This window comes from Mirounga angustirostris, unplaced genomic scaffold, assembly GCF_029215605.1.
Source record: "Mirounga angustirostris isolate CCGP_5_RB_7025 unplaced genomic scaffold, mMirAng1.0.hap1 SCAF_4, whole genome shotgun sequence".
In the NCBI taxonomy this organism is placed as follows: Eukaryota; Metazoa; Chordata; class Mammalia; order Carnivora; family Phocidae; genus Mirounga; species Mirounga angustirostris.
Window position 1 is genome coordinate 93,106,015 of NW_026991712.1, and position 26,784 is coordinate 93,132,798.

The 26,784-nt window shown below is 49.0% G+C and overlaps 1 protein-coding gene and 1 long non-coding RNA gene across 18 annotated transcripts in view; one reads left to right on the top strand and one right to left on the bottom strand.

The window, feature by feature from the left end:
- LOC123859223 (uncharacterized) overlaps nucleotides 1–14,297 on the top strand; it is a 30,892-nt gene extending 16,595 nt beyond the window's left edge. For 4 of the 8 annotated variants that reach the window (XR_010410771.1, XR_010410770.1, XR_010410774.1 and 1 more), the window contains 6 exons: nucleotides 684–747; nucleotides 3,691–3,861; nucleotides 4,151–6,899; nucleotides 7,726–10,296; nucleotides 13,322–13,412; nucleotides 14,061–14,297. This is a non-coding gene — a long non-coding RNA (uncharacterized LOC123859223). Of the gene's footprint in view, nucleotides 1–652; nucleotides 748–3,690; nucleotides 3,862–4,150; nucleotides 6,900–7,725; nucleotides 10,297–13,321; nucleotides 13,413–14,060 lie in introns of all 8 variants that reach the window. The other 4 variants (XR_010410773.1, XR_010410775.1, XR_010410777.1 and 1 more) reach the window with 2 other exon arrangements.
- Nucleotides 4,477–26,784, bottom strand: part of ATP1A1 (ATPase Na+/K+ transporting subunit alpha 1) — a 29,185-nt gene continuing 6,877 nt past the window's right edge. For 2 of the 10 annotated variants that reach the window (XM_064588577.1, XM_064588578.1), the window contains exons 2-23: nucleotides 23,330–23,434; nucleotides 22,590–22,649; nucleotides 20,595–20,798; nucleotides 19,475–19,588; nucleotides 19,055–19,294; nucleotides 18,833–18,950; nucleotides 18,142–18,410; nucleotides 17,375–17,573; nucleotides 16,992–17,101; nucleotides 14,991–15,125; nucleotides 14,297–14,489; nucleotides 12,776–12,951; nucleotides 11,616–11,752; nucleotides 10,642–10,792; nucleotides 9,887–10,055; nucleotides 9,620–9,774; nucleotides 9,175–9,298; nucleotides 7,843–7,988; nucleotides 7,597–7,727; nucleotides 7,219–7,320; nucleotides 5,246–5,337; nucleotides 4,477–4,836 (exon numbers count right to left, since the gene is read on the bottom strand). In XM_064588577.1, the coding sequence (XP_064444647.1) occupies nucleotides 4,808–4,836; nucleotides 5,246–5,337; nucleotides 7,219–7,320; nucleotides 7,597–7,727; nucleotides 7,843–7,988; nucleotides 9,175–9,298; nucleotides 9,620–9,774; nucleotides 9,887–10,055; nucleotides 10,642–10,792; nucleotides 11,616–11,752; nucleotides 12,776–12,951; nucleotides 14,297–14,489; nucleotides 14,991–15,125; nucleotides 16,992–17,101; nucleotides 17,375–17,573; nucleotides 18,142–18,410; nucleotides 18,833–18,950; nucleotides 19,055–19,294; nucleotides 19,475–19,588; nucleotides 20,595–20,798; nucleotides 22,590–22,649; nucleotides 23,330–23,434 (3,159 nt within the window). In that variant the 3' untranslated portion in view covers nucleotides 4,477–4,807. Of the gene's footprint in view, nucleotides 4,837–5,245; nucleotides 5,338–7,218; nucleotides 7,321–7,596; nucleotides 7,728–7,842; nucleotides 7,989–9,174; nucleotides 9,299–9,619; nucleotides 9,775–9,886; nucleotides 10,056–10,641; nucleotides 10,793–11,615; nucleotides 11,753–12,775; nucleotides 12,952–14,296; nucleotides 14,490–14,990; nucleotides 15,126–16,991; nucleotides 17,102–17,374; nucleotides 17,574–18,141; nucleotides 18,411–18,832; nucleotides 18,951–19,054; nucleotides 19,295–19,474; nucleotides 19,589–20,594; nucleotides 20,799–22,589; nucleotides 22,650–23,329; nucleotides 23,435–26,784 lie in introns of those variants that run through there. The other 8 variants (XM_045896872.3, XM_045896873.3, XM_064588580.1 and 5 more) reach the window with 7 other exon arrangements.

Consider the following 26,784-nt stretch of genomic DNA (forward strand, 5'->3'; position numbering starts at 1 on the left):
CTGCAGTGTGACAGAGGGAAAGCAAGAAGGTAGCACCTGCCTGCTGAGGTCTCTGGAAAGGATGATCGTAGGGCCTTAACTGTGTGCTGAATTAGATATTGGCCCCTCAGGCTGATGCTTTAAGATCAGCAGATAAGCCTCCTGCACCGAAAGGCCGGGTGCTTCTCAATGGCTGCTTCTGTGCTCGTCCCTGGGTCGAGTAAGTCTGTGCACAGGCTTTTTAAGAGCAGTTTTTCAGTTTGCTGTATAGCCCTAAGGGTCTCATGGACAGAAACCCCATTGGTTTTCAGTGCTGAATGTTTTGGGGGCTTGTGGCTCAGGTGAGGTCTTAAAAGCTGGAGTGCCCAATGTAGAGTACAAGACCTTTGCTTCTCAGGGAAAAGCTCCGGGTTTTGAGTTCCCTTCAGTTGCGGGCACTCATGCCAGGGGTGGAGTTAATGGCAAGATTGTGTTTCAGCCTCGCATACCTGCTTCAGTGTGGGTTTTTTCTTGTTTGCCTGATGTGTAGGCATCAATCTAGTTTTTAGGGTTTTTTTCCAGAGGAAACTGTTCCATACGCAGCTGTAGATTTCATATGTCTGTGGAAGGAGGTGAGTTCAGGATCTTCCTGTGACACCATCTTGAACTGAAACCTGCCTTTCTCCTTAAATAGGGAATGCTGAATGCCAACTTCTCTTTTTAAGGCGCTGAGCATGAGGTTATGATAAAACAGAAAAGACAGGCTCCTGGACCTGACAGAACTTACAGGTTAGCAGGGGAAAGTGGATATGAAATTAATAATTACATAATTGAATAACAGCATTGTGAGTTCTGTGAAAGAGTGGAGTACTAATCAATTATCTAATAGGAGATAACAACCTAGTTGGGGTGAGAGCTGGGGAGAGTTTATGAGATCATTTGAGGCCCAAGACAGGGATTCAAAAGCTGAGACCCAGGCATGTCCAAGGACCTGTGTTCCTCTTGGTGTCTCTTGTAGATCTCTTTGCCTCCTACCATCACTGGTCACTGAACTTCTTGACATCCTAATTCCATGCATGGCTCCTTCTGAATCCTCTCTAATTTCCAGTTTTAAAGTTAGGCAGAGGCCCTAACTCACAGATTGCTGGTAGACCTGGGCATGGATTCCTCTTGGGTGAAGTGTCAGCCCTGATTTAAGAAACTGAGATTCAAGGTCAGGGCGAGATGTTAAAAATATAGGAAAAAGAAAAAGTCTGGTAATGAGCATTCATTCATTCAACAAGTACTGAATGTGCCAGATGTTGGGGAGGGTATGGCCTGGAATACATGCTCATGAACTTGTAGTTCACCAGGGAACACACTAAAAAAACAGGCATAAGTGCTAGGTGTGCAAAAAACAAGGGCCCACTGAGCCTTTCCCAAGAAGGAATTAGGCCTGAGCGGTATCCAGAAAATTGAGTCGATTTGCCAGAATGGAGGTTGGGCCAACCCGAGGGGTGGGGGTGGGGGTGGCGGGAGGCTGGGAGAGGGGTTGCCGAGGGGATTTGCAGGATGGCGGGACAGCAGTGTGTAGCACAGGAAGGACTTCCCAGGAGCCTGAATGGAAGAGCAAAGATGTGCGCATATGTGCTAGAGTCAAGGGTGAAGACATGGATGGTGGGAGAGGCAGCCAAGTGGAGCTTGGAAAGTGGGACAGAGCCATGGTTCTCAGATTTTGGCATGCATCAGAATCATCTAGAGGGTTTATTAAAACAGATTGCTGCATCCCACCTCCAGTTTCGGAGTCTGTCTGTATGAGAAGGTGCATTTCCATCAGGTTCCTGGGTGATTCTGGTCCAGAGACAACACTTAGAGCTGCACTGGGTTAGAGGAAGGCTGAGAGTAAGGGGACCGGCCAAGAGTGAAAGGCGGTGCTGGGAGAAAGGGATTTATCGTGCTGGTCTCTTTACATACAATTGCAGTCATTTCAACAATTCTGAAATGTCATCCTTATTCTAGAGTAAAGGATGCACAGAGAAGCAAAAATCTATGCCCATGGCCAGTTAGTTAAGTGACTACGTCTAGCCTAAGACACAAAGCCTGTTCTCAGCCACACTGGAATGGACAGTGAGTGGTGATTGATGGCATGGTGGTGGGGGCCAGAGCAAGTAAGGGAGACAGAAACTTCATGGGACTTCCGGCTTTCTGATTTGGGCAACAGGGTGGTAGATGTCATTGCCTAGAGCGGGTTCATTTTGAGAGACCTCAAACTTGGGTTTATCTTTGGGGTTAAGACTAGCGTGTTAATGCTTTCTGAACAGATACAGATGTCCAATAGGCAAGTGGATTCAAGAGTCTGGGGGCTCAGGAGAGAGGACCAGACTGAGGGGTTGGAAAGCATCATGTGGGTGATGTCATGTTATGAAACCCCAGGAATATGAGGCAGGCAGGGGAAGGGAATGGGGACCTCCCTGAGGAAATGAACAGCCAAGGAGCAGGTGAAGAGGAGGCTGAAAGCTAAGGATTGGGCAGGGATGATGATGATGATGGTGGAAAGACAGGGGGTCCGGTTTCAGGAAGTGTGTGATGGGAGCATCAGTGCTGTGGAGGCCAAGTAAGGACTGGGATGGGCTGCTGGATCGAACAAGCAGGTCAGTGGTGACCTCAAGCAGGACAATTTCAGTGGACTGGTTTTAATGGGAGCCAGGAGGTGGCAGAGGGATGATTAGGAGGTGAGCAAGTCAAGGGAAAAGGCTGGTCGGGATGGGATGGCTCCATTGCAGATTTGTAGGGGTGGACAGTATCTGGGGTCACTATTCAGGAGCTGTTTCTGTCATTTTTCTGGAGCCTATCTTAGCTACTACGGACGGGGCTTAAGGGAGAATCCGAGTGCGAAGTAGGAATGAGCCCAGTCATTTAGTCTTGCCTTTAGAAAGCTTAGATCTGGCCTGGTTTGGGTACCAGTTTTACCCATCACTTAGCTGCTTCCTCTAGAGCAAACTTTTGGCTCTAAAACTTTATTCAGAGGATTGTCAGAAGGTAGAAGTGTTCCGGTGGGAAGGGGACGGGAGGTTCAGAGCCTCCCCAGGTCCTGCTCCACCCTCCCTCTGGGGGTCTCGAAGCCTAGGGCTGCTTAGAGCAGTAAGAAGCCCTGGCCTGGAGGCCACCTGGGGTCACCCCCGGTGTCGACCGTCGTCAGGCCACTGACCGTCATCATAGTGGTGTGTGTGTTCACTGGTCAGTTCTCCGGCGGTGCCAGAAAGCAGACCCGCGGGGAGTAGGGGCGGGGGCGGCCAATCTGCCAGGGCTGTGTGGGTTTAAGCACATGGCAGGGGCCTCAGGCCACCATGACAGCAGTGAAGCCCAGCATGTCCTCCAACAGCCAGTTACCACCTGTCTCGTGGTCCAGGAATCCTGACAACTTTCTCTTCAGCTTCCTCCTGGTTTCCTTATATCAGGCTGAGCAGATGGCTCTCTTTAAAGATGACTGGCTTACAGGTGCAGAGCTCATCCTGGGGGAAAGTGCCCCGAGACCCGAGAAAGGAAGAATGGCGGGATTAGACTAAGGGCAGACCAACCAGCTCTCCGGCTGGAGGAGGTAGGGACAGTGACAGCCAGTATGTGGGAATTACCCGTCTCCCTTCCAGTCCCGCCTGCACAGCTTGGAAGTGAGTGGCAGGCGAGGGGCATGAGCAATGAATTAAACTTCCAGAGGAGAAAAAGTACTTGAACTCGTTCTCTGATCACCCACAGACCACGCTCTCTGGTGCCAGCAGTAAGGACCCTGGATCGTTAGCTGCTGGAAGCAAGGACAGCCTCGGTGCGTGCTTGTTCACAGCCCTCAGGCTGCAGTCCGGAGCCAGGACGCGAGGAGGGCATTTCACGCTCACTCTGAAAGCAGGCCTTCTCAGACTTGACCCTGAAGTGAGATCTCCTTACCTTTTTTTCTTAAGTGCCTTCTAGCACATAAGCACTTTCTGAAATGGAGCCATTTGCCGCTGCATTAGGACCAAGCTCTGTGAAAGGGAAGCGCTTTGTGAGACCCACACTGGCCACGAGATGGTGCATACGTGGGTTTCTGCCGCTCACGCGCACCCGGGCCTCACGACGCTCGAGGCTGTCGTGGTGGGGACGCGAGAGATGGCAGGTGGGCTGCGGGCTGGGACCAGGCTGGCAAGAGTGTTACTCCACCAAGCGACTTAATCTTTCACAGGACGTGTCTTTCCGCCAAGCAGCAGAGGATCGGTGGCAGGTGGAGTTAACAGCTCCCCCCCGAGGTGGCCCACGGGAGAATGCGTCAGGTAAGTCCATCTCCGAATCAGAGGGCCTGGGCACACAGTTTCCTCTGAACACTGGGACTCCCAGTCGCCTAGCGAGCCGATGAAGCCAGACGGCCGGTTAGCTCTGGTTCCGGGGGTCTGGGGGTCGCCCTGCTCGCCAGTCCCCGGTCGGCGCCTGTGCAGCTGCCGGTACCTGGCTGCGCGCTGGGACCCGCACTCACACATCCGGGTCTCAAAAGGGATGAGGGCACGAGACCGATTCCATTATAATAGCCATCTTTATTTGTAAAAATCCAGATATAAAATGTATTCTTTCAGTCTTTCCAAGTTTTCCTTTTTACAAAAACAAAAAGGCACATAAAAACCATCCCCGCGGTCATTCCCATAGACGATGTTTGTCAGGCAGCCCTCCCCCCTCCCCCCCATAGAGCTACATGCTTCATTCCGGGACGTCTTGCTTCCCCCACATGCTTCGGTGCTTTCCTACCAGGGTAGAGTTCCGAATTCCAAGACTGAAGTACACAAAGAGGGGGTGGGGGGTGGGTGCGAAGTGTGTGGCGTGATGCTCCACGGCGTGCAGGACACGGGGTCTAGTAGTAGGTTTCTTTCTCTACCCAGCCTGGAGGCAGCAAAGAGAGACAGACACACGGCAGTGAGGCCTCCTGGCTCTAGTACACAGGGGGAACGACAGTGACAAGGAGCGACCCCGGGGGGGTGGGGGGGTGACAAAGCCCGGGACGGGGGGAGGTCACCCAAATTCAGTACTGGACCTCAACTGTTTCTATTCAAGTGTTTTTAGAAAGGACATGTTAACTGGGAAGATGGCTCTGATTTCTGACCAACTTTCCACCGTATCATATTGGGTTTTAGTGGAGTCTAAAATAGGATTGGTTCTGAAACCCTCTGGGGATGGGATGGTGGCTGCAGGCAGTCCAGGGGCCTTAGCCAACCAGACTGATCAGAGGAAACAAGCCACAGAACCATGGCCTCCCCCACACCCCTGCTGAAGCTAAAAGGTCTGTACTTACCACCAGGGCGTCGCCTGATGATGAGTTTTCGGACTTCGTCGTACACGAAGATGAGGAGAGAGTAGGGGAAGGCACAGAACCACCAGGTAGGTCTGGAAAAGAGAAGCAGGTACCAATTTAGACGTGAACACAATTCAAAGGAAAGAGAAACTGTATCATCAGCGACAGTGGAAGAGCCTGGAAGGAGGAGCCAAATACGGTCATGACTAACCACTGAGCCTTTAGCATGGACCACACAGCAGGGTCCTGAGAACAGAATGCTGCTCCCTATGCCCAGGGCCTAGAGGGGCAGAGGAAGGCAGACTGCAGACTTTCTGAAGGAATCCCCTTCCCACCTTCAGTCTGCTTTTTTTAATTTGGTTTGCAGGGGGGAGTTGAGATTTTTTGGTTGACCATCCCACAGCAAAGGGACATTTTCTTTCTTCCCTTTCTCAAGTTCTACGTCCTGGCATCTGCTGATCAAGAACCGCCAGTGTGGCTCAAAACCAGTCTCTCTATCCCTTGCATACAGTCAGCTGTGTGTTGAATCCCAGTGCTGGGGAATGAAAACAGCCGAGCCCTAAGAGACAGCAGAGGCCTTTGGGAGCCTGGCGGGCTGCTGCCACAGTCCCCAGCCTGGGGATAGGCGCCTGGCGCAGCCTCGTCACAAACCTGTGCTTCCCTGACGACCAACTTCTGCGGTCAATGTGTGAGGGAGGCTGTCCCAGGACAGAGGCCTGGCACTCTCCTCTTCTTCCTGGTGCTAGGCGTCCTCCTCCACAGCTAAAAGAGGACCTCCTTTGACTCGGCCACACAGAGTAACTAAGCCACCTTCCAAATTGGGTAGAACCTGTTCAGGAACAAGCTCTCCAGTCAGAATAAAACATGGCCTGAGGCACTACTCCATTTCAGGGTGACTCCATCTCAGCCTTTTAGAGAGCTGGGTTCTCCTACCCTCCTCTTGACAAACTGGCTCAAGCTGATAAAATTCAACTTGGACAAGGCTTGCCCCTGGTGTACACCAGCTCTGTATAAGGTGCCGGGGATACAAAGTCAAAAAAGATCCTATAGCCCATGCCTTAAAGATTACAACCTAGTGGGGAGCAGAAATGACAAGTAATAGCAAAAAAGGGGTGTGACTGCGCATGTCCAGGAGGGCGAGATCACACAGGGCAAGCTCCGGGGAAATTGGCCCTGAAGGACTCTCTGGCCTGATGGGGTGGGAGGGAGCAGCCTTACCAAGGACATACGCTGGAAGAGAAAGTATGGAATTCATCTGACAAGCTTGGATGGCTACAAGAGAAAGCTGAAAAGACAGCTCGGGCAATAGCGGACAGACCCCTAGATGCCAGGCTACCCTTCCACAGAGGGAATGTCTGTACAGACCCAACAAGATGCCAGTGAGGCCCACAGGGATTGGCTACTTCAGGGACGGGGTCAGGCTACTGGAATTTGCACTTCTGATAAACCTGCATTTTTCACATACAGGGTTTACCACAAAGTCCTTCACTGTGTTTAAAAAGGCCCGCTGGTTCTGAGCAAAGTTAGTGGTGGGCTTCCTTTGGTCTATTCTACCCATGACCCACCTCAAGCCTGCTTCTCCCACCTCCTTCGGGAGCAGAGGATTCAGAGGCCCACAGAGGTGGGGGCCTGTGATGGGACACACAAGGGCTAGGTAAGTAAATCAAGATTTGAACCCGGTCCCCTAAGCCCCAGGCTACTAATGACGACCGACTGTTGCCATGGGGGACCCGAACATGGCACCCAAACACTCACCGCAGTTGGCTGGTGAGCCACCCCAAGGTACCAGAGCCTGTCTGGCCTGATCTTAGCCAAATCCTAAGCACCCTGGTCAGTCCTTCCTGATTTCCAGACCAGAGAAATTCTTGTACATGCCACCCTTAATCCCTAAAAATAATAGCTACTAGCGCATGTCACAAGAGAAGGTCCACTTCTATTTCATGCTTTATGGAGCTGGATGAGGAGTGACTTACTTGAGGGGGTACATCCTCAGGGCAACACCCATTCCAGGGCAGTAGGAAAGGAAAGCAGCAAGGGCCGTCTCTTCAAAGAGGCCAAATATTAAGATCTTGTTCCTAAAATCAAGGGGAGAAAAAGCTTAAGAACACAAACAGGAGTTTATCTTTTAATGCTATGTGTTCAACGGCAGATCAATGTCTTTACGTGTTAGTGTTAGTTGTACTTAGGAACTTGAGGGCAGATTGAAAAAAAAAACAAAAACAACATTTTGCTTCCTAAATCTGTGCCAAAGGGGAGATTCCAGAAACTGCCATGTGCCGGGGGCCAGGATTTTGCAAAGAGCTGAGAGACCAGGAGCCCTGGTCTGAGGGCCCCAACTGTCCTCTACTCACTTCATCCCCTGTTGGAAGACAGAGTTCCTCCTGGTCTTACAGATGACCAGATCAGCCCACTGCACCACCACGATGCTGACAAAGAAGGCTGTGTGGCACGTGAACTCCACGATTTTCCTCTGTTCGTAGGTCTGGAACACGGAAGGCAGAGAGATGAGCCCAGCACTTGGCCTGCGTGGCCGGCAGCTGAGTAGCCACCGTCCTCAGGGGTCTGAGGAGCGCCCCACTGGTCAGGCCCTCGCTCACCCACTGCTGCCCGTAGCTGTCCTCCACATCGTTGATCCAGCGGTCATCCCAGTCCACTCGGATGCCCAGCAGGTGGGTTGGGAGGAAGCCGTTCTCAGCCAGAATCACAAAGTATGTGAAGAAGCCTCCCAGGGCCTGGATCATACCTGCAAGTGTGCATGAACAGTTCTCACCTGGTTCCAGGGCATCTCTGCACACCCTTCATCCGACTGCCACAGCAGGCCCCGGGGGGTCCTCTGGGGCGGTCTTCAGCACTGGCTGAGAGAGGATTGGGAGAATGGGAGGACCCCAGGGGCAGAGCCCTCACACGGCACCCTCTTCTCTTTTTTGAGTCACTTTTTAGAGCTTTCTTTAAAAGGGGAAGACACGTAGGCCTTGCTCTGAAACGCCCACTGCTATCATATGATCACGTGTCTCTATCAGGGCAGAGCCTTTTTAGGGGAAAAATGCTTCCCTATTTTTTTAAATCTCTGCTACAATGTGACTTCTTTCCCATCTCAGTTTTCACACATTCCAAATAGTGACTGTGGCACCTTCCAACCCCCTCCCCTCGCCCCCCCGCATCTGATCCCACCACACCACCCTGAGTTCCTCAGGGCAGGATTTCATCCTATGCTCTGGCCCTAAGCCTCCTTCTTAAGAGTCAGGTCCTCCTGGCCCTTAGCCAGCTCCTTGTCAGCAACTGTTAACCAGTCTGCCATATTTCCACAATGTACTCATCTGTTCCATTCTACCCAAGTGTTCACAGTGATGCAACCCATTAATCCAAAGGCCTGGGCTGCTCCTGGTGGCCTCACTGGGTTCTCCTGAATGCCACTAGGCAGAGCATTTAGGATCCCAGGGCATGTTCAATGCCCACTACCTAGAGACCATCTGTTAGCTGGTCAAGCTCCACTGGTAGAGTGGGAATCAAGCCCTGGGGGTGGGGAGAGTGAGGGTGCAGGGCTATCACTGGGTGGTGACCCGCCAGCCAAACCTTCAAGCTCATGTGGTTTCTTCAAAGCCTAACTCTATCCAAATTAGTGCCCGACACTCTATATCCCCAGGGGACACTGCCTCTGAAGGAACTGTGCCTGGCGTTCCAAGGGGCAGCCCCCATTCTTAGGCAGCCAAGCCCCGTCTCAAGAACTCCAGTCTCCACAAGGAAGTAACTGGGCAGACAGCAAAAGATTTCTTCTCTGCTCAGGAGAATCTTGTACAAAATTCCCCTGCATCTCACCCTATGCTCTGCCTCCTGCTAGATCTGAAGCCTGAGAAACCAAGCCTGGCTGAGCCTCCCTCCCCCCCCAAACAGATGCTTCCCGCTAAGTGCCAGGGGCCTCGGTGGCTCACCAATCTGCCCGTAGGCCATGCTTATCAGCCGCTCGTTCACAAGCTTGTCCGTTTTGGGGTTTCTGGGCTGTCTCTTCATGATGTCGCTCTCAGCTTGCTCGTAAGCCAGGGAGATGGCAGGAACCTGGGGAAGAGAAGCAAGAGAGAAGAGCGTAAAAGTTGTCAGATACCAAGAAACTGGCAGCATGTTATAAAGTCCTTGCCCCCTCCCCTTTAAAACTGGTTTTCATACCATGAGATGCTGTTACCAGGCCTATTTAAAAAAAATAATAATAATGTTGCTATCTGATAAGTGGTGTCGGCTGCCCAGAGGACCGGGAACACAGCTTCCTGGGAGCTGAGGCCGTGACGCACGGTGAGTATCACTTACGCCCAGCCTGACTGGGCGACGCAGCGACGGGTGAGCGAGGGGGGCCCAAAGCTGCCGTGCCAGTCACTTACTTACCATGTCCGTGCCCAGGTCAATGCAGAGGATGGTGACAGTCCCCAGGGGTAGTGGAATGTTTGCAATAATAAATATCAGGAAGGGGGTGATCTCTGGAATGTTACTGGTCAGGGTGTAGGCAATGGATTTCTTCAAGTTATCAAAGATCAGACGACCTGGGAAAAGCAAGAGGTTGGTTCTGTTTTGGCTTTTTACTATAGAGCTTAAAGAGATGGGCAGTACCGGGATGAGTTTCTGGTGAACACTTTAAACATAGTGCTCGCTCACCTTCTTCTACTCCAGTTACAATTGACGCAAAGTTGTCATCCAGAAGAATCATGTCTGCAGCTTGCTTAGACACGTCGGAGCCAGCAATCCCCATAGCAACCCCAATGTCTGCCTTCTTCAAGGCTGGAGAGTCGTTCACACCATCGCCAGTTACAGCTACGATAGCCCCCTGCCAGAAGAAGGGAGTGGGTCTGTTAAGAGCCACACGGTCCAGGGCAGGAGGCACACGGGGCACACGCCTCAACTTGCCTCTCCTCGCTACAGACCCTGCCCCTTTCCTAGACTCTCAGCGGGCGCAGAACTGGCTCAGCCAAGAAGCCACCCAGCCACAAGCTGACCACAGATTGAGGAGTGATGACAAATGTATCCCCTCCCCTTACTAACAAGAGCTCCTCAAAGCCAGGACTTCGGTGAGTGTACCTCTGGAAAACCGATTCCTTTAAGGTCTTTTCGAGGTATGGGATGAGAGTCTCCTGGCTACTCACATCCCCCGTGTAGACATGAGGAGCCTGGACTGCTATTCCAAGCCAAGTGTGGAGCCTCAGACTCTGGGCCACGGTGAAGATGCGTGTGGTCCACTGTGTAGCTCTGCTGAGCCGTTATCCGGTTCCCCTTTTCTCTGGAGCCATGCCTGGAGCTTTTTACCAGCACACAGGCAGTGAGTCTAAGAGATGTCGGGCTGTGGTTCCGGCCCTGGAGCTGCGACCACAGAGGTCAGCAGTGCCCGAAAGAGCCAGCCCTGGCTGCCCGCTAACCTGTCTCTGGCAGCCTTCCACGATGATAAGCTTCTGCTGAGGAGAGGTCCTGGCAAACACGATCTCCGTGTGGTACTTCAGAATGTCATCCAGCTGCTCAGCGGTCATGTCCTTCAGGTCACTTCCATGTACCACGCAGGCCTTGGCATCTCTAGGATCAGGGTGGGAAGAAAGATCCCCCATTGCTTCCCCTGCATGATGCTCCTCACCAAGGGGGGAGGGGATGTTCAACTATGCAGAACGCTTTGTACAGCAGCCCACGGCCAGAGGGGATCTTCCCCATCACGTAAGAGCTGTTATCTGGGCAGGGGTCCACAGGTTACAAAGCATGTTCATACATATTAGATCTGGTTCAAGACGCACAACCACCTGCGGGGCAGCCTGCCTTCACCTTCCTTTCCCGATCTTTACAGAGGACACACTGAAATGGTATAACCAAGTTCTAGACAGTAGATCAAACCCTCTCATAGCCCCAAGCTGGGTGAGGGGGCCCCATACTTTAACAACACACCAGCACGATACTGCTTTGTCTCTGTTACCTTCTGTACTTTACTGCCCAAATTCCTTTCTGGCCTGAACTACCTGGACAAGTTAGTGTGGCCCTGGAAACAGACTTGGTGCTAGGTGTTAGGTCATATGCTCTGTGATTAATACCATGAAATCAGAGGCTCGAGTGCAGAGTATACCGTATGATGAAGCTTCAGCTTCCCTGCTCTGCAAAGTGGGACTAACACCTGTCTTCGTAGGTTACCGCTTAAGTGCTGAGAATATGTAAGCACCACCTAAGTGTTAGCTATAATGACTTGCTCTCACTGAAAGCCTCTCCTGGAAGGACCAGATTGCCTTCTGGAACTGTAGGGGCCTTCCCTATTCAGAGCAAGCCTAGAAGCAAACCATCATGCAACCAAGCTGATGATTCCCAACAACCACCATTTGTACATTTAAGGTAGACCAGGCTGAGCTTCCTGCCTTACCTGGGGTTCACCTGGCTCACTGGGATGTTGAGGCGGGCAGCGATGTCTTCCACAGTCTCGTTGCCTTCTGAGATGATGCCCACACCTTTGGCAATGGCTTTGGCTGTGATTGGATGGTCTCCAGTGACCATGATGACCTGCAATAAGAAACAGGGCAATACTGAATGCAGCTGCCTAAGTAGGCAAGAATAAATATTAAGGATGCTTCATCTTGGACTATCAAAAGGACGGGAATGCAAACCTAAAACTCATAAACATTAACCAAAAATACAAACATACACCTGTTTATGGAAAACACAAAGCAACATCCAGATCTTATCTTGGCATATGATCATATAAGATACGTAACATCTGTTTTTCCTTTTACATAGTCATGTAAGAAAACTCAAATTTACTAAAACCGGCAAAAAAAAAAAAAAAAAGGTAAAAATGTGATGCTGATCGGACTACAGGGCAAAGGTGCCACACATGGCTGGTCAGCATCCCCAAAGTGGCCCAATTTGGGAGAGAGCATAAATATGTAAAAAGAATTCAAAACCTTGTTACTGCTTTTCTGACCCGATGATTATATTCAGAAGACCACACTTAAGAATATAGTCAAAGTGTCTGGGGAATCATTTTTACAAAGCTTTTCGGGGTGGTATTACCAACGAGCACGAGAGAGTGGAAACAAATCTGACAGCCAGCACCAAGGCAGGCTAAACAAACCGCCCCGTTATCAGTGCACTTGAAAAATGTTCCGTGACTTAAAAAGACAGATACAGAGGACACCAAACATTCATTAAAAACCCAGTTAACTGAAAACAGAGAAGACCAGCTATTCCCAGCATGAAGTAGATCAACTGAGAATGTATTTCAAATGTAAAACCTTACACCAAGTCTTTTTGCTCTTTTCAGTGATTTTTAAGCTTCCATTTCTTTCCCCCCAAATCTGTTTTTTCTTTTGAATCTCTCATCTGCTGTGTACACCAACATCTTAATACCATTTGGCCTTTTCTGGTGGTAACCAAAGCTTTGGAGATAAGAAACTCATCCTCCTGGTGAGAAAACTGAGCTGGCCCCATGTGGCTGCCGTGGGGCCACGTGACTAAGCACCCCCACGTGACTCCCATGGGGCCACGTGACTAAGCAGGGTGCCCCGAGGCACACTGCAAACCTACCTTAATACCAGCGCTGCGACACTTGCCCACGGCATCAGGGACGGCGGCCCGCGGAGGGTCAATCATGGAGATAAGCCCCACAAAGCAGAGGTTTTCAACAGGGAAATTCACCTCATCCGTGTCAAACTGGAACCCTTCAGGAAACTGTTCGTCGGGCAGAAAGAGGTGGCAGAAACCTGCGAGGGGGGGTGGTGGTGGGGGGGTGGTCTGTGAGGACCTCACCGATGGAGGTGGCCCAGGAAAGAAGCCACTGGTCATTCAGACGGCCTCCCTCTGGCTCCAGGTTGAGTTTGGAATATTGTTTCAAGGTCTAGTTTTAAAACCATGAGGTTTTATTTAACATGTACAGATGCTATGGGGTCAGAAAAACCATGCAGATGACAAGAGTCCATCACCAAGCCTTAAAGGAAGCGCCCCGTCCAGCATGGAGAAGACAGAATGAGGACAGGACTTCTGAGCACTGGGGCTTCAGGGTTCGCGACCTGCCCACTCAGGTGCTTAGAGTTGGCAAATCACATAATTATTTGTCTCTGCTTCTTTCCTTAGAAAAATTGAGCCCCCATCTCTGCTCACTCTTCATCTAACCAAAATACATGACTGCCCACCAGTGAGGGCCAGCCTGCAAGCTATTTTGAGGGTAAGTACAAAGCAGACACGTTCTGCCCAAGGCGCTTATCACATAGTATCATTACTACAGGATCATGACATTCCAGGGGTTGTTGCAAGGTGGTATGAAGGTTACAATGTTCCTTAAAGTGGCAGGAGGTGGCTTGTGGGTTCATGGAAGAGAGAATGCTTCTACTTTGGGCCCGGAGACATGGGGAAACGACACTTGACCGTTGATTTTTCAGTCGAGAGAGACATGAGAGAGTCACCTCAAATCAGATGAGGGAGCGGGTATAAACCAGAGCATGGGCCCGGGCAATCAGTTCTGAGTTACTCAGCTAAGCGGAACAGGAAGAATTACACCAATGATGGCTTTTTATCTGTCTGCCTCCAAAATAGAGCCAAGGCTGCTTTCTCAATTACGTTATACAGTGAGCATCACGTACTTCACATCTGCCCTGGCTGACATACCAAGGACAGGTAGCTCCCTAGATGGCAAGTTTACTGCCAATGTCATTTGTGAGCTGACGCATAACCTCCGGTGTAAATTCACAACTGTTGTGCCAGTCAGGAAATGGTTTTACTCTGGGAATTAATTTTAATTTCATTAAGTTTATAGGTCATAGTCCTAGCAACAAAGGTTTGATAATAAAGCTCTTCCCTATTTTTTTTTTTTCAGGCAAACAGAACTGACCAGCATGAGACCAAAGGTCTAAGTACGAATCAGAAGCAAACCAATAGGATTTTGTTGCTCAGAGGCCCCAACACACCAAACATCTCTCCAGCCCTTCCTATTTTCAAAATAGGGGAACAGATCAAGGAGGAGGAGGAATCCTCTGGAAAGGCTTCAGGGAGGTCAGAACACTGTGCAGATGTGTACCAGACTGACAGCCGTGCTGCTGGCTGTCCACGTACCTAGCACTCGCTCTCCAAGGCCGCCCAGCTCCAGGTAGGCGTTCTGAAAGGCATCCTTCAGCTCCTCATCCAGGGGCTGCTCCTTGCCGTGCAGGAGGATGGAGCTGCAGCGGTCCAAGATCCTTTCTGGGGCACCCTTCATCACCAACAGGTGTCGGGGCTCAGACGTGTTGAGGTTCTTGTGGATGGACAGCTGTAAAGGACGGTGGACATGAACGCCGGTGGCTGCGTGTGGCGGTCGGAGCGGGGAGCACAGCTCGCTCACTACTTAGTATGTGTCAAGACAACCACCAAGGTCTCCTATTTCTGAACTCTCGTGTCCCACGGCTTGCAGCATACTTTGAATGCTACCCAAAAAACCAGCACAGTGATGTCGTTCTAAATCCCTGGCACGTGTTCATACGTAAACCTTTCCTGAAGGCAAACTGGGAACAAAGGGATGGGCACATGCGTGGACACCTCGCCCCGTCGCCGCACCCCCACTCCAAACCGGAAGTAAGAATTCCAGAGGGCCCCAACACTCAAACGACTTAGGATTTTCTATACCTAGTCCAGGGCAAAATCTAAGAGCTTGCATAAAGTTGGGAGAATGCATTTTTTGAAAGCACTTAAGCTTGTAACATTTCAAATGGGAAAACCGCTCTCCTTCTGGCTTCCATTCCTCCCCGCCTGCCCCTCGCCACCACTAGGCCACCTGGTACTTGTTGGTGGAGTTGAAGGGGATCTCCACGATCTTGGCGTATCGCTCTCTCATCTCCTTCACTGAGCCACAACACACCTCGATACATTTCAAGAGCGCGGACTCCGAGGCGTCGCCTGCAACTGCCCGCTGCAAAGCAGGGACAACATCTGTGGGTCAGCCTGAAACGCTTCCCCCGGGCACCACTGAGCACCAGGAAAGTCACCCGGATGTCCTCCGACCTGGTCAGAAGTGGAGGACAGGGCAGGCCAGGGGAAGCAGCACCGTGCAGCGACTGGCCTCCCTCTGCTCAGACACACACCCCAGCCGCCTCCTCCTGTCTGCCCTCCTTCCCCACCCTAATTCCAGCTTTTGGTAGAAGAGGGGCGCCTGAAGGGGTCACCCACCCTTGGGAGGAGCACAACACACTCTTCTAACCTACTTTAGCCTAATTTTTTTTTTTTTAAATCTTCCCCTGTTGCAAAGTCTCAAAGCCAACATTATTCCCAAGGATGTATTTTTGGTTACGAATCTGAAAATACCAAGTAAGAATCCAAATATTTACAGCACCTACAATTTAAAAGAAAATCTCTCGGTTCCCAGGACTGGGGGCAAACTGTGTCAAGGGCAAAATAGAGGGCTTTAAACATAATTGTGCAAAATTATCTGGGCCTGAGTGATGTGAACTGAAAGCTATTATTAGCTCCAACAGTCATATAATCAGCTAACGTTTTAAGTTAAAGCCCACACTTGAGGTAACACATACTTCTCTTTGGTGTGATATACTGGGACACACTAAGAACATTTTCAGCCGTAGCCAACTTTTATATGAGCACCTGAGAACTCTGACTGCTTTAGGACTGCACAGACAGATAGAAAATTAATGCTCGCAAATCCAGTAGCCCTGTTTAATAAGAAAGATGGCTAGGTTTGGGAAGAAATGTGAAATTAGTGGGATCATTTTAAACAAAGACCAGTTATTAAAGCAGAATAGAGCTGCATGCCTTGGGGGGGGGGGGAAGGGCAGTAATAATGCCATTGACACGGCCCCACCCCCTGAAATACTCAGAAATACAGCCCATGCTCCCTTTCTGGTACTTTTCAATGGGGAAAGATCTGATACCTATTGAGTCCTATGCTGAAAGCCTAGAAGATTTCCACTTTGAGGTAAGGAAATACATGAAAGCAGGCATCTCAAGTTTTATCCCAGGATAAACAACATCCTCCTCCAATCAACATTAATTCAATGCCAAGAACACCTCCTTCAAAGGATACAGGGGTCCCATCTTCATAGGAGAAGCCCCCTCAGTTCCATCTAAGTAAGCCTTCTTTCTCTTTGATGGCCCAGTTTCTACTCAGAACCACCCCCGGCAGCCTTGCTGAGAACAAGCGAGCCCAGAGGGCCTCCTCACACACGTCTTCTGCATCCTAAACAACCCCGTGCGGCTATGACCTTTCCGAGACTGTCTCCACCGGGCAGCACAGTGAAACCTCAGTCATTTCACATTTCACATGAATTCCATGAGGCTGAGCTTATTTTTGCATCATTAGTAAGCAAGCGGAGACAAATAAGATAAGAGAAATAGCTGAGCTATTTTAAGAAAATAAATGGCTTAAGGGATTTACTGGAATCTACTGTATCCTAATATGCAAATACGATTATCGAGTCACAAAAGCAGCCCTCACTGTCTGCTAGGTTAGCGGGTTATCATACACTCAGAGTGGCAAAAGCAGGTTTTATGCATTCGGTTTCTCACGGTGAAGATTGCTTCCCACCTCTGGTCAGTTTTTACCGTAGAGTCCCTCTTCTCGAACCTATGCAGACCACAGGGTAACCCTAAGTGCTTTGGGATCCCTAGGCAACACGTCACACGGAGGGTGTCCTACAGGGAGTGGTTCCCTAACAGGACGCAGAGGACACATGGTCTTCAAAGAGAACGCTCGGGTGGTGGTTCTTGTGGGGTACTTAGAACCCCACATGACGGCCTAACAGCTAACAGGAACTCCTGAGCATACCTTAAGGATAGGTAGGTTTTCCTGGTTCGCCTGAAACACCGCCCTATTACAGAGACCCGCAATTCTGGACAGAGAGAGCCAGGTGGCTGAACTCTTGTCAAATGAGACACCTGACGGAGGCAAGAAAAAAAAAGATAGGAAAATAATGCATTTCCTTTATATTAATGTCCCATGAAAAGTGAAACAATACATCTCATTTCCTGACTAATGAAACTAATCAGGTCTGAGGGCAAAATCGAGAGAAATCTAAAACCCATTCCCTTAACTCCTCACCAGATGATAAAAACAAAAACCAAAACCAGCTTTAAAAAAAAAAAAAAAAAAAAAAAAAGGAAGCCCCATGAGCAGGTAAGGCTACAGTGTGGGGTGGGCCCGGGCCTCACCACTCTGATTCTCCGTTGTGTCGGCTTCATGGATTTGATTGTCGAACCACATGTGGGCCACTGTCATCCGGTTCTGAGTCAGAGTTCCAGTTTTATCCGAGCAGATGGTGGACGTGGACCCCAAGGTCTCCACGGCTTCTAAGTTCTTCACTAAGCAGTTTTTCCTTGCCATGCGTTTGGCAGTAAGGGTCAGACATACCTAAAAACCATTGGGAACCAGATTATTTCAATCTCAGCCAGGATGGGGTTCTATACAGACTCCAGCTCCATCCTAGTGTGGAAGATGCTGGTCTAAAATTAAACCTCTCTGGCCATCCTCTGAAGTCTGAACCCTGATGGGAACATGTACAGAGGGCCTTCCCTCCTCCCATAAAGCAAAAGATTAAGAAAAGTGAAAACAGCCAGGATTTACCATATTGTAGTTCTCCTGCTCAGCACCCCCCTCCAATTCTTCTCCTTTGTTACACTACTGTGGAGCATGTGATAAGATCAGATCAAGATTTAGGCCTCTTTAGGCTTTGGGGTTTCTATCTTCCACGTAAAAAAAAAAAAAACACGCCAAGCCTCCTCGCTCCCTAACCCTACCACACGGCTTGGAACAGAAACCGCACACAAGCGCGTGCGATCAACCCTGAGTCCGGGGCGGCCGCTGGGGGGCTGGGGGGTGGGGGGGTGGGAGGCTGGGAGGGTGGGCGGGGGGGCGGAGTCACACGTGCAGGCTGATCTAAGAGCGAGCACTGTCGTCCCCCAGTCCCCCAGTCACTAACCGTGACAGTGGCCAGCAGGCCTTCCGGCACGTTGGCGACAATGATGCCGATAAGAAAGATGACGGCCTCGAGCCAGGTGTACTCCAGGATCAGAGACAGGATGAAGAAGGACACCCCCAGGAACACGGCCACACCCGTGATGATATGGATAAAATGCTCAATTTCGGCAGCGATGGGAGTCTGGCCTCCTTCCAGCCCAGAAGCAAGCGTGGCGATTCTCCCCATCACCGTCCGGTCCCCGGTGTACACGACAATGCCACGAGCCGTACCTTAAGGGGGGGGTCGCACCACGTCTCATCAGAGAAGTCACAGATTTTGCAGTTACCTGGCATGGCTCAAAACGAGACCATACTACACGTTTTCAAGGGCCAGCTCTTTGGTGGGGTAAACACGGTTTTACACCACGGAGACTCTGGTGAAGGGCTTTCTATCCAGGAGCAGGACAGCAGCTCCAGAGGCCATGGCCAGGTGGGCACGGCCAACAGAAGAGGTGTGCTGGAGGTGGGAGGAGAGGACAGACCGACAGCCCGCCCCCAGGCTTCCAGAGCCTTCCTGCCAGCGAGTGAACGGCAGCTGCTGTGCTGGACTATAGTAGATAGATAAGGAGCCAATAAAACCAGGACAGAAATGGTAAGTCTCTGGTTTTGTTGTTGTTAATGCCCAAGATAAACAGCATGTTAAAATGGTCTACCTTCCACACAGTTGGTTGAAAAGAAGGCAATGTTCCTCGTTTCCAGGGGGTTTTCATTTGTGAAGTCTGGAGACCTAGTCTGGGGCTCTGATTCACCAGTGAGTGAGGAGTTGTCCACCTGTCCATGAGACAAGCAAAAGGGCTGTGTGAGCGCACACCGGGCCGCCCTGCGCTCTCCACCTGAGCCCCGGCAGTGGGGGTGGGGGGACCCACTGAACCCACCTTGCAGCCATTGGCAGAGATGATCCTGAGGTCAGCAGGGATTCGGTCTCCTCCTTTCACTTCCACCAGATCCCCGACCACAACTTCCTCTGCATTGATGCTCAGTTTTTCACCATTTCGAATCACAAGGGCTTGCTTGAGGAGCAGAAAACAGTTTATACACCATTCAATCAGAGAAAAGCAGCTGCCAACAAGGACCGGGTAGTGTTCAAACGAGAAGACCAAATTCCAAAGGGATCTCTAATGTGAATTACCCGAGGGCATGACAAGGAGATTATTAATCTATTTACACAAGTTAACAAAAGCTTGTTGGGAGTTACTGTGAGGTGGCCCTCTTGTTCCCATCCACTCGGAAACCTTAGCTTCACACTAGCTCACATCCCCGGAGCTCTCAATGGAGAAAGGCAAAGCAATAGGTACCTGGGGAACCATGTTTTTGAAGGATTCCATGATCTTGGAACTTTTAGCTTCTTGATAGTAGGAGAAACAACCAGTTATGATGACAACAGCTGACAGTACCACCCCAAGATACAGCTGGAAGGAACAAACAAGTTAGAGCCGCAGGCTCACAGTAAGGAGTTGGGAACATTCAGTTAATTTTTGACTGAACAAAAACCAAAGTTTTAACAGGCCAAGGCTTCAGAAATAAATACAGAACTCGCGTCTTCGTATTTATCTTCCGAGAGACTGTGTACAGGAGGGTCACAAATGGGGTCCCAGAGACACTTGGTCACTACACCTTGATAGACTTTTGGAAGTGTTCCACATCAATCAGTTTCTCCCACTTTATTAAAACAAAGATATTTTCAAAACAACTTGTGACTTCTGAAGAGTGGCTACCAGACATTTCTGGATGTGCCTTATGGGCCAACATGAGAAGCTGTGCTCTGCCGTCTGGGTGGCGGCTGGCCCCGGGCCAGGACCTGCAGAGCTGCCTGTTCACCGCGACATGCTGGGTGGACATCCAGCTTGGAAGAGCATCTAGAAGGTGGGAGATGGAGAGAGAAACCCAAAACGAAGAAGGAAGATGGATGGGGCCTTGAAGGCAACAGTTGCTAACACTGCTTTCCCTCGTGTTTACTTTTAAAGACTTATTTGAGAGAGGGAGAGAGAGAATCCCAAGCAGACTCCTGGTTGAGCATGGAGCCCAAGGCAGGGCTCGATCTCAAGACCTTGAGATCATGACCCGAGCGGAAATCAAGAGCTGGACGCTCAACCAACTGAGCCACCCAGGTGCCCCTTTCCCTCCTGTTTAAAACCATCAACTAGGGCTCCTGGGTGGCTCATTTGGTTAAGCGTCTGGCTTTGGTTCAGGTCATGATCCTGGGGTCCTGGGATTGAGCCCCACATTGGGCTCCCTGCTCCTTGGGGAGACTGCTTCTCCTTCTGCCTCTCTCTCTCTCATGAATAAATCTTAAAAAAAAAAAAAATAAAACCATCAGCTAACCAGTGGTAACCAGTGGAAAACAAGTGGGTGGCAAAGACCAGCGGGATACCTTACACATACTTAGTAATCTAAATTAGGAGCTACAGAACTCACGTTATCATTTTGAGGTTCCTCTTCCGTGGCAGCCTGGATGCCGTAAGCTAAGAAACAAAGAATCGCTCCAATCCACAGTAACATCGAGAAACCCCCAAACAGTTGCCGACAGAACTTGACCCATTCGGGAGTGGTGGGAGGCGGGGTGAGAGCATTGGGGCCATCTCGAGCCAGGATCTCAGCAGCTCGAGCAGTTGTTAAGCCCTGAGAAGCAAAGGAATGTAAGTAAGACATACTGCCCCCAGAACATACAAGCGAATATACCCACCTGATAGCTGGAAGGCCCTATTAACGGGTTTAGGCGGAAACAAAATGCCCCAAGCTAGCGAGCCTATAAAACCTGGCACGTTCTGATGAGGACCCTCTCCTGGTCTGGGCACATAGCTGCCCAAACTTTCTGAGGAGCCCACACCAGACTGAAATTCGTTTTAAATCGATGCATGGACAGATCTGAATCCAGTCTAAGTTTAGGTAAGGGACTCAGGCCACATTGCATTTTTACCAAAAAGATAGCAATGTTAACTCATCGATTCAGTTTTGCAAATTAAGAGCTTTGAGTTCTTTTGCATATTGAATCTGTCAGGGAGGAGAAGAAAGAAACCCTCTATAAACATCAAAAAAGGAAGAAAAACTTCTCTGCAGGAATCCAACCTGTGAATGGTTTAATAGCCAAGTTTTCAGTATACAAGTCTATCCTGTGGATGGTAACTCAAAGGACAGTCTGGCTGAGAGGGTTCCCATAGGTGCACATTCCAGCCCACCCCCAGGAACCTGCCAACTTCAAAGAATTAGGGAAAAAAATCCACTGTACTAAAGCCTGGTGCTTCTCTAAATGGGCCTTAAAACCAAGATACATGGATGGCACACAGTAGATACAAGGCTCCCATCACAAGGGAAAAATGTGATTACTTTCATATTATCAAAATACCCGAGGGGGTGCGGGGGGGAGAGACAAAACCAATTTTTGCCCAAAGTATCCGTTAATATGTAGTTCGTATTCACGTTATTTTAAATATTTGAGTTACCTAGGGAGTATGAGGAACAGGGAGAAGAAAGCCAGGCAGTGAAGGGGAAATGAGGACCCGGTTTGGACCCCCCTCAAGTTCCTGATGTAACCCCAGGGCAGAGTACCTGACACCCACCATCTGAGGACTCTCTGCTCGCCAGGGAGAGTCCGGTGCTTTACAGGAGCTACGTGCATTCTCAAGACAACCCTCTTCTAGGTATTACTACAAGGGAGAGCATGTGCTCAGGCCGCCCAACGGGGAGTGTCAGCTCCATCTGACTCAGGCCTCCCCTCGGAGCCCAGGGCATCCATACCAGCAACGCTGCTTACCACTTCTTGAGCATTTATTGAAATAATGGCTACATGTTGGCTGGCACTCACGTCAGTCCCCAGAGTTTTCACTTTTTGCACAGAAGTAACAAACTGCACCCTCACCCGACGGTTTACTTTTATATTGTTTGTGTGGCAAATTTAATACCCAAATCCTCCAGGTAACAAGAATACACAACACATGCTTTACGGAAAGATTTCTTCAAGTGGTGTAAAAAAACAAGTGTCAAATAAATGCTAGACTAATCAAGGTTCTGGAGCAATGGAGCTGGATGGCAAAAGTGCAAAAACTGAAATGTTGAAGATTCAACTCACTGAAATATTCAACTCCATTTCATGAACGTAGAAGAATAAAAGACAAAGATTTATAATCGAAAAGTAAGGGAATGAGCATGGCTATGGAGCCATTCCATTTTAAATCCTCGTGCTTCCCTTATTGGATCTCACCTATTATAAAATGGGGAAAATAACGTCTACTTTCAAAGTGTCAGGGGCCAACAAAATACTAAAGAAGCACCCAAAAGCCCAAGGTTCACATGCGACACCGTCTACTCAGACGGTGCCTGTCATCGTTCTCTTCCTCTGAGGTCTGCGCCACGGGGGAGATGCCCTAGGGAAACAGGATTTGGATTCTGTACAGGTGTGAAATGACAACATACTCGACTCAAGTCTGTTCCATATTTGCGATGAAGTTCGTCAAGGCTAAGTTTATGGTCATCCTAAGGGAAACAAACAGAGAAGAATTAAACACTGTACCATGAAACAAGATGAGGAGAAAGCATAATGTCCCTCGTCGCTAGTACTAACTAGGCTCAGCAAACAGGCTTTCCTTCCGTGCAGAAGGCGGTAGCTGGCTCGGCAACCACCCAGCCCTGTGCTGAGAGTCCCTCCCCGGAGGTTGGTGAAAGCTGTGGGATGAGGCCCCCTTGCCGCCTGCCGGGACTTCAGGAAAGCCCAGCAGGCTCAGAGCTCGAGCGAAACCTTGTTTGCCTTCTCTGATGACCAGCAGGTTCTAGGTAGGCCGTGTCTGTGGAAGCCTCCACAGCTGGAGGGGCTTGAGGCTCCCCTTGTATTTGGTATAATCCAGAAGCAGAGAAAAGTGAAGGCCCCTGATATCAACCACAGTTCCTTCTACGGACCTTTGGTTATTATGCCGGGCGGTGGGGCAGGGGATAACTTTCCCAACCTGCCAACAGCCTGGAAAATGAAAATTTTCCAGACTGATCTCTAGGGTTTGGTAAGGTCTGTAAAAACAACCACAATGACTGTTTTACTTTTAAAATAAAGCAGGTCTCTGACTGAAGGACTGGGGGTGGGGAGGGGAGACTCCAACACCCAACAGATAGGATACAATTAACTTATAAGGAGAACAGAAAGCAACCTGCCTCCTAATACCTACCATAGAAACTTCTTTCTTCAGTTCATCCATATCCCGCTCTTTCTTGGCCTTCTTTTTGTCGCCATGCTCTGAAACGGCTGCAGGTTCATATTTATCACGTCCAACCTACAGGAGAATGTGGGAGAGGTGAGGTTGTGTATTATGAACACACAGGAGATTCTGGAGCAGGGGATGTTAGCAGTTTTTAGGATAGGCAACATTTCGAATAGTCAACAGGACAGCAATCGTGGACATGCATGGGAATGCATGTGCATACACCACAAACTAAACAAAAGCAACGACTATTGCAACTATCATGAGCCCAAGACACGCCATGTGCACCCGAAGGCATTGAGACCAGGGGAGAAGTCACGGCAACCACAGAAGGGTCCCACTAGTCACTTCCATTTGGGGTGAATAGGGAAAGGGTTGTGCTGTCAAAATCTCTATACCGCCACCTTCCATCTTCCCCACGGAGAGAATGAAATCATCTTTACATCAGTAACTGAGAGCAGAGCGCGGATGCCTTTGCATTTTGAACCAGACAAGTCTGAGTTAGACCCCTGCACTCTACCACTTGTCAGCTATGTGTCCTTGGGTAAGTCACGGACTCTTAAAGCTTCAACTTCTTCTTCGCTGGCGTGGAGAGAATAGTTGTGCCTACCTCCATGTAGCGTTTTCTGGGAGAACCAATTACACAAAACCCTTAGGTGCAAATTACTTCTATTATTATGTTTAAATTCTTAGCTTTGCAAAGAAGCCATTAAGGATCAAATTTAAGTATTTTTAGGGCTTACATAAGAACAGTGACCTGTTTCATCTTTTCTTATATAAAAACAGCTAGCCTAAGAATACTTAAAATCATTTAAATAAAAGACAAAAAAAAAGTCCTCTCCCCAGTCTACAGCCTGAAAATAAACCCCTCAAAGGAAAAGTCACTGGAAATGTTTTGACATAAGCAGAGTGTAGGAAAAGCATGTGCATTATCACACAATTCACAGGATCCACCTACACCTCTTGAAAACTGGAACAATTTTTAGAGAAAATGTTGATTCTATAGTTTAAATTTAGATTGTTCCGCATGCCCCGCCCCCCTCCACTGTTGAAAATGCTTGCACTTATCTACACAAAGCCTGAACTTGGTGCTCCAGAGCTTGGTCGGTGGCGAAGAAACCTCTACTCCAGACACCCCCACCGCCCCACAAACTGCCTCCCACAACCACTACCACCTGAGAGGGTCAGGGGAAGGAGAGTAGCATTTTTCTTAAAACGGATGATCTGTAGTGCTATTACTACATTATCTTGTATTGTAGCTCTCCCTTACTCACTTCTAACTTTCAGAAGTACACTGCCAGGTTATTAAAGCAGTTGAGAACCTGTGTCCAGATCAAAATTTTACTGTGCTAAAAATCAGATTTAAAAAAAAAAGGAGATGGGTGTATTTCAGTCACAGCTAAGATGGTTGCAAATAAATACAATATTCAGTTGAATTTGAAAACACCCTCTTAAGACTCTAAAGAGAAATCCTGCCCCAAATGAGCTGGCGTTGCCCACAAGCAGAGACATTTATATTATTCATGTTGTTCAACTCCTGTGGTTACTTCTGCAGTGTTCCTTGACTAACTTCTCCCAACAGAGTGGAGTTCTTTTGTTTCTATCTTATCTGTTAAGAATGAAGCAGGTCTAAAGATAGTCCACATTCTTGAAATTCTCTCCACTGTGGAGCAACCACATTTCTAAGTGCCTCTTTGCATAGAGCCCTTGGTGCTAGTGTTAAAATGGAAAATAATCACACACTGAAAGCAAACACACAAATAAAACAAAAAGGAAGGACAGGGCTTCCACCAGACAAGAACCACAGTCTGAAGTGGGATTTCTTTCACATCTTTAATGGGAAAGCACATCACTTAAAAATCATTTTAAAGGCACTGACTAGGGGATCTCTAGAAGACTATGTGGTCAGTTTGTATTGATTTTTTTAAAATACAGTTCACAATTTCTCTTTTAAGCAAGGTATCATTAATGCAAGTTTAATTTAAAGATATGAAAATCAGATTTAAAAATCTCTCTGCCTCACCACCTATATGCTTTATTCTCAGACTTTCGGTATTTTCCACTCCAAAAAAGGGGGAGAGAATGATAAGAGAGCTAGGCCCTGGACAGGTTCCAAAGTTGTATCCCCATTTACAGAAAAGTATCTTGCCTCCAGCCTCACAGTTATCAGTGGTTAAGTTGGCTGGGAGTTTGATTTCCTTATAGCCCCCACCCTCCTTTCCTCATCAATTCATGCTACGTAAGGCATAGTTTTATATGAGGACATTTGTGAAAGAGACATGGGAAGTATTAACATGTGGAATTTTTTCTCCTTCAAGATTTTAATTTTTTCAATAGGCAATGTTTGTCCAGAAGACCAGATGGCTTTTACAATTCAGTTCTTCCCTACAAGTAAAACTGTGACTTAATATTCACTTACTGTGACAGGAACTAAATATTCCTTAAGTCCCTATAGGTCTCGATCATCAAAAATTCGAAGCAGAAAAAAATTGTGTGTGTGTGTGTGTGTGTGTGTTCGGGGTTGAGGGAGTGTAGGGAGGGATAGGCACTGGGCACACATTTGGGAAAAACAAGAGAAACATGGTTTCCCTTAGAAGTGAGTAAGGGAGAGTTACAATACAAGATAATGTAGTAATAGCACTACAGATCATCCGTTTTAAGATGGGTGAGACAGCATTTTCTTTATTATTTTTTTTAAAAACATTTGGAAAAACAAGAGAAACATGGTTTCCCCAATTGACTACAGGAACCTTCCCATTCCTCTGAGCACTGGGCACACATTCCTACTTCTTCAGTTAGAAAACTTGGATCCCTTCTCCCACACTCACCATGCTCCCTGCAGTGGCGCCCCTTGGACACCCCGAGGTCTCTGAGCTCAAGGTTCCCGTGAGGCCCTTCACTAATGGGACACTGACTGGTGAAAATGATGAAGTAAGTTCGGTTCTGGTTTGTGTGTTTTTTTTTTTTTCCATTGCTAATTTAGGAAGTGGGAGGTCACAAGGAGGGCAGGGGCTTGCCCAGTGTGACACAGCTGAAAATGGGTCATTACTTCATCCTGTGCTTCCCAGGGATTCCATCCTCTCAAAGACACCCTAAGTAAGGAGTTTTGCCACCGTTGGATCTGGGCAGAGGGAAAGGTGCCCAGAGAGATGGGGAGAGAAAACTCTTGACAGGAGAAACCAAGGTTAACACAAGTAATGAGGTTCACTCATTTAAAAACATGGACCAACCCCCGGACCGTGCCCCTTCCTCTCTGTCAGTAATTAACCACCTAAAGGGGGGACCCATTCCCACCACAGTAACAGATGGCCCTAGAGGCAGCGGGGAGCTCGGCATGGTTCAGACTTCTAGAACTGCTGAAGAAGCCTCTGGGGTACTGGGAAGCTCCGATGTCCATGCCCTTCGGACGGGAATGCTGATGT